This window comes from Cydia amplana, chromosome 13, assembly GCF_948474715.1.
Source record: "Cydia amplana chromosome 13, ilCydAmpl1.1, whole genome shotgun sequence".
Lineage (NCBI taxonomy): Eukaryota > Metazoa > Arthropoda > Insecta > Lepidoptera > Tortricidae > Cydia > Cydia amplana.
Window position 1 is genome coordinate 2,793,206 of NC_086081.1, and position 12,389 is coordinate 2,805,594.

The window sequence follows — 12,389 nt, forward strand, 5'->3', positions numbered from 1 at the left end:
ATGTGCCGCTTGAGGGAGTAGCATTTGGCCGTAGCTCTCTCATGCGATGAATTCTATGGTAATTACTAGCTATTTATGCCAGGGCAGCTTGGAGGATACAACTAAACGGAGTAGCCATTAACAGGCTTTCCCCTCTGTCGAAATTAGGCGGCCAACGGTCATACACAATGTATGGACTGACGTTTATCTGACATGGCTATTTTTACGTTACGCATACATTTGACGTTCCCCTCCCCCGCAAAAATCGGCAGACTGTTTTGTACAGAAAATTACAGACATGGCGTCTCCGTTTGATTATATCCTCCAAGCAGGGCAGTCATAGTATCAATATTTATTGATAAGTACCTACCTTACCTTAAAGTGATACTGTCAATATTATTGCAGATCCAAATGTTTTAGCATGTTTAGCATCAATATGTACGTAACGATGTTCATTGTTCGTGAAAGGGTGTGATTATGAAATAATAGGGAACCAAATAAAACCAGTGTTATATCTGATATTAAATTTAATATTCTATTATTTACATTAAATTGTTCTCTATTAACATGTTATTTATAATATTTATTTATTATTTATTCAGTTGTTAATAAATTATTTACAGGACTATTTATAAATTAGATAATATCAATACAATGAACTGACAAATCCACGTTTTATTGACCGGATGCATGACAAAACCTGAGGGCCTACCGCGAACCACTTCGACGAGTTGCCTCTCTGTCGCACTTACGTACTAATTTACAAGTGCGACAGATAGGCAGCACGTCGAATGTGGTTCAAGTGAGGCCCTCTGTATATATAGTAAGTTCGTAATGTAACAGCCTGTAATACCTAATATTTAATGACAGTTGAGTCATGCACCGCGCCAATACTTCAAATACACAGAAACTCGGGATATATTGATGGTCTAATTTAAGTACTTAGCACCTCTGCAGGTTACCTCCGATAATCTAATATCATTACAGTGTTACCAAAACGAGTCATTAGAATGTTTTCAGTGCAAATAAATGAGTTTAAAATTGGTAGAATTCAGATAGGTACAAATTTAGTCCGGCCAGCTAAAGAAATTCAAGAAAAACATGGGAAGTCGACTATCAAACACTGAGTTTTTTGAATTTGTCATTTTTATTGACAGCAACGGCTGGCCGTATTATAAAGTGCATATTACACGGGGTATAGAAGACCCAGTACTTATCTAAGGTAGTGAATATTGCAAGGAAACTTCCTCTAAACTACAGCAGGGTCCCCGAATTCCCGTCGTATGGTGTATTGGGCACTTAAGTAAAGATGAATTGTAGCCTTGCTTATTTACCAATTGCTGAGTTACTAATTAAAAACCCAAATTTAATTTGCACTCGTGTTGATGCTTGTAATCTGTAGGTAGATAGACAGAATACTCTTTATTGACACACCTCAGTAAAATATACAACTTAAGGAAAAATAATTGATTAAAGATAGAGGCAGACATACAGGCGGTCTTATCGCTAAAGAGATATCTATCTATCTAGATACTATGATGTTGTATCCTAATTTACTAGCATATCCTCTAGCCGCCCAGAGACCTATAAAAAGGTCTCCTGTTCCATTCTAATTTGAACTTTGTGTTGACAAAATAAAATTTCATTTTGCTTGGCAAGGTTTGACGTATGGGCTAGAGGATATCAAACCTCGAAAAGGCGCACGCGACAAACAAATCAAATGACTCGTGAAAATAACACAAACTTAAAAACGAATACAAAGTTATGAATATGTTATGTCGAACAATAAAACATATGACACGGTCTCATAATCAGCATAACGTGGAATGGTAATGGTAAAACAAGCTATACAAATATAAATGAACATATTTAATTGTGATTACTATAAAAATGAAACGACCCTATTTCGGCCTAATATTTGGCACTAAGTTATTTGGAACGTACAATCTATCTACAAGATATATTGTAATGAAAATAATTCCAAGTTTATATCTAATTTATCTCGTTTATTACCGGACATTTAGAATATTGTGTCGTAAAGTTTAAGTATTGCATTTATTCACGCCATCTAAAATAGTGATGTATAAGTAAGACTATAAATGTTAAAAACTTCTGAATCGGTCAAGCGATAACACAGTAACGCAACTACCCTAGTATCTTGTAAAGAGGTAAATGCGCCTAAAAGGAATCGATAACGTAGCACGGCACTATTTTTAGAAGTTTTAGTTGTGGGAATGGTTTCTTTTTGGTGTTTGATTCCAAAACTGAACACTTACTTATAGTACTTGACAGGTACTTCACTTTCCAAGAGCTTTTTTGTAGTTACCTATACTTGTGAAGAATTAGATTGCAACGAAAGAATATTAAACATACATTATTGTCTATTTCATCCGGCGATAACTTGCGTATCAGATAACAGTAGTGTAGATATGGGGATTCCAGCTTAAAACTTTTCCGCCAGAGTGCGCCGCTTATTAATTCCAATTTATCGGCGGCATAAGTACAGTCCCGAATTAAAATAAAACTTTCATACAGTCCCTGGTTTTATGACTTCTAAAATCAGTGCCATTAGACATTCTTTTATTATTTGAAATAGACACTATAAAAATCAGATATGTCGTTGTACAGTAGGCATCGGTTATACGGATACAAATTATTGCTTTTCTACCCACTAACAGCAGTGTTCGGTATAATTATTGTTTTTTTAAAGACTTTTTTTTAATTTTCCTACCACCAATTCATTTCTTTAAGAGAAGACCCACAATAGACTACTGGAGAAATTTTTCAAAAATCCTATTTAAGATCTAAAGTATAAATTTGGCAATAGAGAAATAGGTATTGTATTGTATAATCTTAGTGTCATTTTAGCGGTATTATTACTAACGATTTTGATCTAATTAATTCCGATTCATTTATTGTTTTTTAAGACTTGTCTGAGCAAGCCTAAGGGGATAGACACTGTCAGTCATAATGACAGTTCATGTTACGTCAGAACGTGACTGTCATGTAAATACACCATAACTATTGAAAATGTCATTGCAACGGATATTGTCTAGCCACCTTAAGTATTATTAGTTATTTTTAACCTTTTATTTTACGCGCAACGTTTGAACATACTATTACAGAATGAATTATTCAATAGATTTAGGTTACTATGACGGATATTTGATAAGTTAAACAAAATCCTAATGATTGCTACAGACATTTCAATGATCAAACATAAATAATGCAGCTATACAACATGTCGTATCCCCCACAGAAATAAAATAAAATAATTGATTTTTAGATCTATGTAATCATCAACTGGTAACTTTCTCATTCACTTTTTATACCAAAACGTGCAAAATAGTTTTTGTGTTACCTATAGGTTCTATCAGTGCGTGTAATTAAAGGTCCATTCTCCGACATCAATATCAAGAAACAACTTGAAAGTTACCGGCTGATTTTTATGCTACAGTATTTTTTTTTATAATGTCTGTGTGAAGTCTTTTGTTTGGCCAACATCAAGTTATTAAGTATTTCATTATATTTATAAAACCATCGCAAATAACGTTGACAAATTATTAAAGAATAGTTAATAACAGTTTGGTTTTTCAATATCTCTATTCATTTTATTTTTAAATCGTGCCATTATTTTACTTATACCAGAAGTATAAGCGACCTTTTAATGAACAATGCACATTGCTATAAAACCAAGAAATTTAATTACCTACTATTTTTAAACAGGCTTTCTTTAAATGGACAAATATATTTACTGCGTATATACTAGCTACCAATTTCCTTAGACTTTGGCAGTGCAATGGTTGGCAGCGCATCTGTTAATGTTAGGAATAGTCTTAATTCGCATGTGTATTCGCCAGTAATGATCGCTTATATTTATCCATTTATAGGGGATATAAGATGATTTCATCAATATTATTGACAGCGTGCATCCTATTTAATCACTATGAATTTAATATTTATAAAAATGTTCTAGCATTGCCAAGGACTTATTTTATAACGCTTACAGTTACGAATTTACCCTAAACTGGCAACATTGACACAATTGACACCCACTTGACCAATCACGAGAGGCTTCTTGTCCAGTGTTGCCAGTTTCGACTAGGAATACATGTAGGTTTATAAAATAAGGCCTGTAAAAAAGGTTAATCGCCACGCCAACTATACTTGGTCAACCAGATCTTGACAGTAGAAAAAGGCGGCAAATTTGAAAAATGTAGGCGCGAAGGGATATCGTCCCATAGAAAATTTGAATTTCGCGCCTTTTTTTGACTGACAAGATTTGGTTGACCAGCTATATTTATTTTGGCTACGCCAGATGGAAGGAATTATTGTTTCGAGTGACTAAACTACACGCCCTGTTTTAAACAATAAACTACGACTCTTACAGCGAAAGATTTCTCTCTTATTTTCACTTACCGAAGTGAGTTATCGACTTAATATCCACATACGCAGTCAAAGTTAGCTACAAATGCTGGTGAAACACATTGAAAAGAAAAGTAAGTCATATTGAAGAGTAGTATACAACGTTTCGCCCTACCGTGTAAGCCATGGATAGACTAGAGGTGACAAAGTTCCACGACACGTCGTTGGCGACACGTCCTGCCATGAGATTTGTAGGTTGATTGAAGTGTATTTCTTGTGTTTTAACTTTTATTAGCCTATCGAATCCCACGATATGACGTCACCATAAGCGTTCTGGCTCATATATGAGCCGCGGGAGCTGACAGACGCTTTAATACGACTTACATATCTGAATATGTCATTTTTTATAACAGATGAAAGACAGTGGTGTAATATTAAGGTGATCTATTAGACAGTCATTTTAGAACACAAATTAAAATGTATTTTTTGTTATAGCTTTAAACATTTTTATTTTTAGATTTAAACAATTTTTATCCAGCGAACGGTCACCTTAATCTACCACTGGCTAAGAAAAAGTTCAAATTAAACTCGCATGATTTATTATAATAACCTACCTATTTCTAACAGTTTGACGCCCAAAATTCCGTACGATATTAAAATTACATAACTTTTTATTCAGTAAGGCAGTATATTTTGTTAATATCCAAAAAAATCCGCGTCACGTATGACAAATCCCCTATTTATACATCACGTATGCCCAAACTTAACCTAATCCGACGATAATGAATATTATTGCCCAGTAAATTATGAAACGGAGACTACTTATCGACTTACGAAACGTGGTCAACCATCATCACCGATAATAAATATGACTCTATTTCTCTCGTACATTTTATACAACTTCTACTCATTCATAAGCATCGCACCTTATTCTACACACGACATTAAAAACAATCGAACGGAATTGTCCAAAATCGAAACCACCAAACCGTCACGAACGGAACACGACGATAGAAAAAATCACGCGGGGGACATTCGCCCCGGGCGGGACGCGCGGACCCTAGAACCTAATTCTACTTTAGAATCCCGCCCGAGCGGCCGGATCCACGAATCGTGGAAGGAGACGAGCAAATGTAAAACCATTCGCTTTATGATATAGTTTGTAGCTTTCTAGTAGACCCCGAAGGCTTATCCTATTGTCTATTGTTCAGTAAAACCGCACGTGCTACTTACCTGCAAAAAAGGGTCCTAATTATTCTATTTGGCACCTGGGCGCGGGCTAGTCCAACGCTCAAAAAACCAGTGTAGGTGCGCTCTCCGATAACGCGCCTCTGTTACGCGTCTCGATGACACATTTTAGACTGGTTCTGTAGCGTTCGACTCGCCGGCACTCAGTAACCGAAGTACCGATTTTTTATGCAGGCGGTTGTGGCACGTGGCACGAGCGGTTTTTCTTAACAATAGACAATAGGATTAGCCTTCGGGGTCTACTAGAAAGCTACAAATACCTACGACCAGGATGAGTTTGAACGCGTCGGTGGCGCCACCTCGCTCGGTTTTGCCGATAGTCTTGGCTTGGCTGGCTCGGCGCTAGGTGTGCTTGAGCCAGTGCGCCGGCACCCACTGCGGCTCGCGCTCCAGGCTGTTGATCTCGTTGAGCAGCTGCTGGTAGGCGCGCTGCGTGTCGTTGTTGATGATGATCATGTCGAACAGGTGGCCCCAGCGGAGCTCCATGTCGCGCGCTGTCGCTATTATCTCTTTCAGCTCCTCCTCCTGCAAAATGATAGAGATAGTAAACACTCGATGGCGAAGTTTGACCGTCCTCACGTTTAACCTTCAGGGGCCCATTTCTCGAACGGTATTAGACTAATACAGGGTGTAATCTAAAACGTGATACAAGATAATCAAACCTGAATCTTTTCATGATTTTGAACAACTTTTACTATGGGGTCAACTTTGTAAATTAACAATAAAAAAATCTTTGCCATACATTTTTGTCTACCTCTCCTTGACTATTTCTATGGAACAGCTCAATTTTTTTTTAATATTACAAAATTGACCTCATAGTAAAAGTTGTTCAAAATCATGAAAAGATTCAGGTTTGATTATCTTGTATCACGTTTTAGATTACACCCTGTATTATTAGTCCACGAACTGTCAAATCGTATGGGTTGCCATGACAACACACTAATAATATTAGACTAATATCGTTCGAGAAATGGGCCCCTGGACGCGAATGACGGACATATCCGCACCGTAAGCACACCTCGGACACTGGCGATCAAATGTATGAAACAAACGCGTGCCTACGCACACAGCCTAAGCTCGTGTAGGTGAACGCGTACCATGCTTGTGTGAGTGAGATAAGACATTGTAGGGTAACTGTGAGGTAACCGAGAGCGGGTGGCGGCACTTTCAACGGGAGGCAGGGAGTGTCCATACTGTACGCTAATCTTCTTCCTCGCGTTGTCCCGGCATTTTGGCCACGGCTCATGGGAGCCTGGGGTCCGCTTGGCAACTAATCCCAGGAATTGGCGTAGGCACTAGTTTTTACGAAAGCGACTGCCATCTGACCTTCCAACCCAGAGGGTAAACTAGGCCTTATTGGGATAAGTCCGGTTTCCTCACAATGTTTTCCTTCACCGAAAAGCGACTGGAGAATATCAAATGATATTTCGTACATATGTTCCGAAAAACTCATTGGTACGAGCCGGGGTTTGAACCCGCGACCTCTGGATCGGAAGTCGCACGCTCTTACCGCTAGGCCACCAGCGCTTCTAGTACTCGCTAATAGTACTCTTTATTATACTGTGCCGTAGGTCCAACGCCAAAGATGGATTAATTAGTCAGAGACCACAGAGCAACATCGACCTACGGGAATATACATAAAGTTCAACTTCAGTTTTGACACTTCAATGACGTGGCGTCCGAGTGACAGCTTTTGTGTTTGACACGGCGTCAAAAAGGTTAATAGATGTTGCGCCTTAATTAAGTATTCGGGGTTCTTACAGAAGTTTGAAAAAACTACCTCTCAAAATAGAAGGAGAAAGTACTTTACTGCCAACTTTCCTAGATTATTCAAACTGTGTCCACACGAGACAATTTTTCGCCAATCTGATGAAATTGTCCGATCAAATCAGGACGTATGGACGCAAACGCCAATTTGGCTCGCTACTACGTAATTACAACTGATAATGAAGGTATTTTTCTGCAATGAGGTGCAATATTTCCCTGTTTATGCATAAGTATATTTCAATTTGAGTACAAAATACCCACAATTGCAAAGTTGAGTTTTGAGCACTGCAATGTATGGGCGGGTTCCAGTGTGCGCCGATTATTACCGATATTACCGATAAAATGGGGTGCGGACGCAAGAATACTAATTTGTGACCCTAGTATTTTCGTTTTACAGCATTTTTTTAACTTAGAGGGCTCAAATATCACCATAAATCTTAAATTGGTGATTAAATTGGAGATTGACGCCAATTTCATTTCTGATCAAATCGATCGATCGATTTGATCATCCCGGCTGGACACCGCTTTAAACAAATATACCTTAAACGCCTCCCCATTCCTAATCTTCTTCTGCCTCAGCTTCTCCAAGCTGGGCGGCGCCACGAACACCGTGTAGGGCTTCAGGTCCGACGTCCGCAGGATCTTGAGCGACTGCGGGTGCAGGTTCAACACGCAGATCTTCCCGGAGTTGACTACTTCGCGGATCGCTTCTAGGGATGTGCCTGGAGTATTGGAAAAGTTGATTAGGTGGAACAGTAGGAACTAAGCTAGCTCTTCTAACCAGAAAGAAATTTAATGGAACTTAACGTCGTCTTGATAATAAAGTTCGTGGATTGAGTATCGTAAACTGGATGCCTTGGTCACTTTTGACCCAAGATTGATCACTTTTGGCCCAAGGCGATTAAGTCCCGTGTTAATAAAAGTGTGGGTCTTCAGTAGTATTCACGACTAAAAAAGGGCCAAATTTTTTGGCCACACGATCATGTCAGCACTCGAAGGTTTCCCTATGCGATCTTGAGAAGCTTAGTGAATGTGTTATGTGTTTCTTACCATAATAAGCCTTCTCGTACTCCCCGTGCTCGACGAACTTCCTGTTCAGTATGTCGGCCTCGAACTGCGTGCGCGAGATGAAGTGGTAGTCCTGTCCCGGCACCTCGTGGTCTTTCCGGGGCCGTGACGTGTCTGAAATATAGAAGATTCGTAAGGAATCTATGGTCAAAGTTGGAGAGGTGGAAAGGTAAGAACGTAAGTATGAAAATGTAGGTGGCATTTCAAAAATGTGTCCGGTATACGTGACGCAAATTTTTTAACACTTTTGATAAAGCAGAAGCCAAAGATAACACAAAGTTGACTTTTTCGTGGAATGCTCCAGCAGACGACGAAGAAAACATGAATTTCCTAAGATGAATGGTCTTGCCAAGATGCCACTGTACAAGGATAGTAGGTATTTGAAGTCTGGTATTAAATACTAACAGTTTGAGCGTTTTCCAAAAAAAGTGTACATTTCATTCATGTCTTCAAAATATTGACTTCTTGGGCTCATTTTACTCAGAATCATTTGTACATTCACGCCTCATACATGAAAAAATGTGTCCCAAAATTTTGTATGAAAAAAATTTTTTCCAGTGCGTCACGTTCATACAAATAAAAAAAATTTCATACAAGAATGTGACGATCTGGAAAGGAATTTTTTGGACACATTTTTTTATGTATGAGGCGTGAATGTACAAATGATTCTGAGTAAAATGAGCCCAAGAAGTCAATATTTTGAAGACATGAATGAAATGTACACTTTTTTTGGAAAACGCTCAATTGCTTTGCAGAACAGGATTTATCAATTGCTTTTGAGGATAAAAATATTTGTTGGGTTAAAAAGATGTCTGCTAACATATAGGTCCACAGTAAATGAGACGAAAAGTCTTAGAGGTATCTCATAACAACTTTTTGGTGATGGATAATTTCTAACTTAGTTAACGGAGACACTTACGTGGTACGGCAGCTGCGAATCTCTCGCTGTCTTCCATCAGTCTCTGTCTGAGTTCGTGCCGGCCGATGTTTGGAGGCCCGATTAGCACTATTGGCCTCTTGTGTGACGCGCGCGGGTAGTATAACGCTACTTCTTCATATGTTAGGATCTCTTCTTGTTCGTAATCTGGAAGAACGTTTATATATTTACTTTATTAAATTGTACAACGGGACTTAATCGCTTATAAGTTTTTAAGATTTACCTCCGACGTTTCGAGTACGGCGTTGTCCCCGTGGGATCGGATTAGACTAGGGTTGCCAACTATTTTTTGGTGGAATATAGTATTTTCCAGAATAAGGCATCAAAAATATAGTACATTTCAAAAAATATAGTACTTTTAGATAAAATACTAAACACTAGTGTAATATACGAGTACGTTTAATCGGAAATATAGTATTTTAGAGTATTTTTCCAAAAGTATATAGTACAGAGAGCCAAAATATAGTACAATACTATATAATATAGTACGGTTGGCAACCCTAGATTAGACTGACTTAAGTTGACATACGCGATTAAGTCCCGTTGTATAATTTAATAATGTGTAAAAATCGTGAAAGTTTAAATCAATATTTACTTTAAATATGTATAAGTAATGTATAAGAGGGTAAGTATAACAAAGCAAAACAAGAGGTTGACCTTAATTAATCAAATACCTGATATTGTGATGGCAAAAATAGCAAGACTTCAGACCATAAATAAATAATATGCTTGGTGGCAAATAATATGATTATGCCACCAAGGAATAAAGACGAATCGATTGACTTTATCACCAAAATTAGTTCGGTAATTTAGACACATCCGTACATATTTTCAGCAGTTATAATAGAAGTCGGATAAAACAAGTCTTTAGCTCCATTTCGTCTTAGGTACCTACCCAACAAAGCTGCATCTCTGTTCCCATTCATCAAAATCCAGCATTCGGCAAAAGAGACAGACGAGTCATGCAACTCATGCATTCACAGAGCATTTTATAACAGACGCTATAAACACAATCCAGTACGAATATGATGGTCGTTCTTGTCTACGTGACAGCGTGATAAAACGGTATCCGTCACTTTCAATCGCGCTCTGTTAAAAAGTGACGGATACTTTGTCACGTGGTTAAAGCCATCCGTAATAGGGCTGCAGTAAACAGTAGTAGCAGGCGTGTCTCACTCCGCGATTTCGTCGCTTTGCTACAGGTAGCTAAAAGTACATCCGTTCGGCCCAATTTCGGGGAAAGCCATAAGCCGCGCGTGGCGCTGTCGCCACCTAGCGGCCATATCTGTGCTGATCGTAACAGATGCGTTTTGTTAGAGAGTCTTCTGTACCTAGTACTATTATTTATTCTGTGGTAGTAGCAGGCCTATGGAACTCTCCGCGCGAGCTCAGTTTTATACCTACGAATCTGTTCCCGTTCACGGTAGAAAAGCAAGCCAGTTGGTTGCCACACGCGCTCACGCACGCATGTCGCGTCGCCGCGCGCTCGAATATGGCAAAAACTATGCGAAAGAAATGTCTTCTTTACGAACAAATAACACAGCTTGTAGTGTCGATGGATGCAGAAACAACAAAATTAATAAAAAAAAGCCGTTTTTGCTCTTCCGATAGATAGGAAAAGTATAGTACAGACATTCTCAATATAAGTACCTAGTTAATATACAACGGCGTAAACACTGCGGTTGCTGCAGGGAGATATGACCTTTTAAAATGTTTCGCAGTCACTTGTCGGAATAAAACGCATAAACGGAATATAATAACTAATTGCAACTTATCTTACTCATGTATAGTTATTGTACCTACGCTATGATTTTATAAGGCAAGTTCTAATGCAAGTTGGACAACTAAAACTTATATTTTAGGTTGGTATCTTCTATTGAATATATAGTTTAAGTAGGTACCTACTTATTTGTAAAATCATTTCTAAGCGTCGGCAACCCTAGCGTTGTGCCGGCGCGCGCGGTGCGGGAAGCGGCGCGTTGAAGGTCACTCCATTGTATTTTTGTGTAGGTATCAAAACGGTAGGTATTTGCGTTTTCTTTGAGAGATAAGTATCTGTTCGTAAGAATTATTATATAATCTGTGGTAGTAGTATGAACAATGGTCTCACCCTCACCTTCGCCGGTGGAGGTGGAGTAGAGCGGGTACCCGGCCTCGCTGGTGGCCTTCTTGCCTTTCTTCTTGCGCGGCGGTTTCTTGGCGCAGAGCAGCGTGCCGCCCTTCCGCGGCTTGTCCCGGGCCGCCACTTCGCCGGCCAGCGTCAGCTTCATGGACTCCCGTCTGGAATAGGGATGATGACACATGTGACGTTTACACAATAAAAGTGCAATGCGAACTACCTGCAAGTCGACATTCTGTTGTCAACTGTCATGGCGTGCAGACGGGGCGCAAAGCACATGACTGACCAACTGAGTTTTATTTATCACCTTGTAATACAAGGGAATCTAGACGTCACAACACATGTTGAATTTTATAACAAAATCTAGTAAAATAGATAGCAAATGAGCAATTTATCACAATATTGTGGTTATTAAAAAAATATAGAAATAATACAAAAATACAGCATCTGAAAGTTTCAAAATTTAAGTTTTTTTTTTTAACTTTCAAAAACGAAATAAGTAAGGATACCATTCGATTCCTCATATTTTATCTAAAAAAAGATTGTATAGCAACTATATCCATAAACGCAATATTTCACCGACAAAAATGCAATTTTCTTGTTTTGTTCATACTTCAAGATGCGATCTCAGTGACCTTGACGTCACGTCCACATAGCATTTTGTTCGGGGCGTTTCGCGAGTGAAGTACGACGGTCGGACTTTGACTATCATTTCTGACTTTTGTATTCCGTTAATGCAATGGGTCCCATATAGACATTTGATCCTAAAAACAAACCTGATTGATTGATACCATAAATGAAAATTGGTCATCTAGCCTATTAGTCGTGATGCATGTAACTGCGTCGAAATATCAGGAGCTCGAATACAATACAAAAGGTAACCAACGGTTCACATCCCGGTCGATA

At 38.7% G+C, this 12,389-nt stretch overlaps 1 protein-coding gene across 5 annotated transcripts in view; it reads right to left on the reverse strand.

Annotated features, from left to right (window-relative positions):
* Positions 1-5,931: 5,931 nt before the first annotated feature.
* The window catches only part of LOC134653330 (protein PALS1), a 190,151-nt gene continuing 183,693 nt past the window's right edge, over positions 5,932-12,389 (reverse strand). For 3 of the 5 annotated variants that reach the window (XM_063508658.1, XM_063508662.1, XM_063508660.1), the window contains 5 exons: positions 11,475-11,644; positions 9,347-9,511; positions 8,410-8,541; positions 7,900-8,081; positions 5,932-6,117 (listed from right to left, as the gene is read on the reverse strand). In XM_063508658.1, coding sequence (XP_063364728.1) covers positions 5,935-6,117; positions 7,900-8,081; positions 8,410-8,541; positions 9,347-9,511; positions 11,475-11,644 — 832 coding nt within the window. In that variant the 3' untranslated portion in view covers positions 5,932-5,934. The remainder of the gene's footprint in view (positions 6,118-7,899; positions 8,082-8,409; positions 8,542-9,346; positions 9,512-11,474; positions 11,645-12,389) is intronic. The other 2 variants (XM_063508659.1, XM_063508661.1) reach the window with 1 other exon arrangement.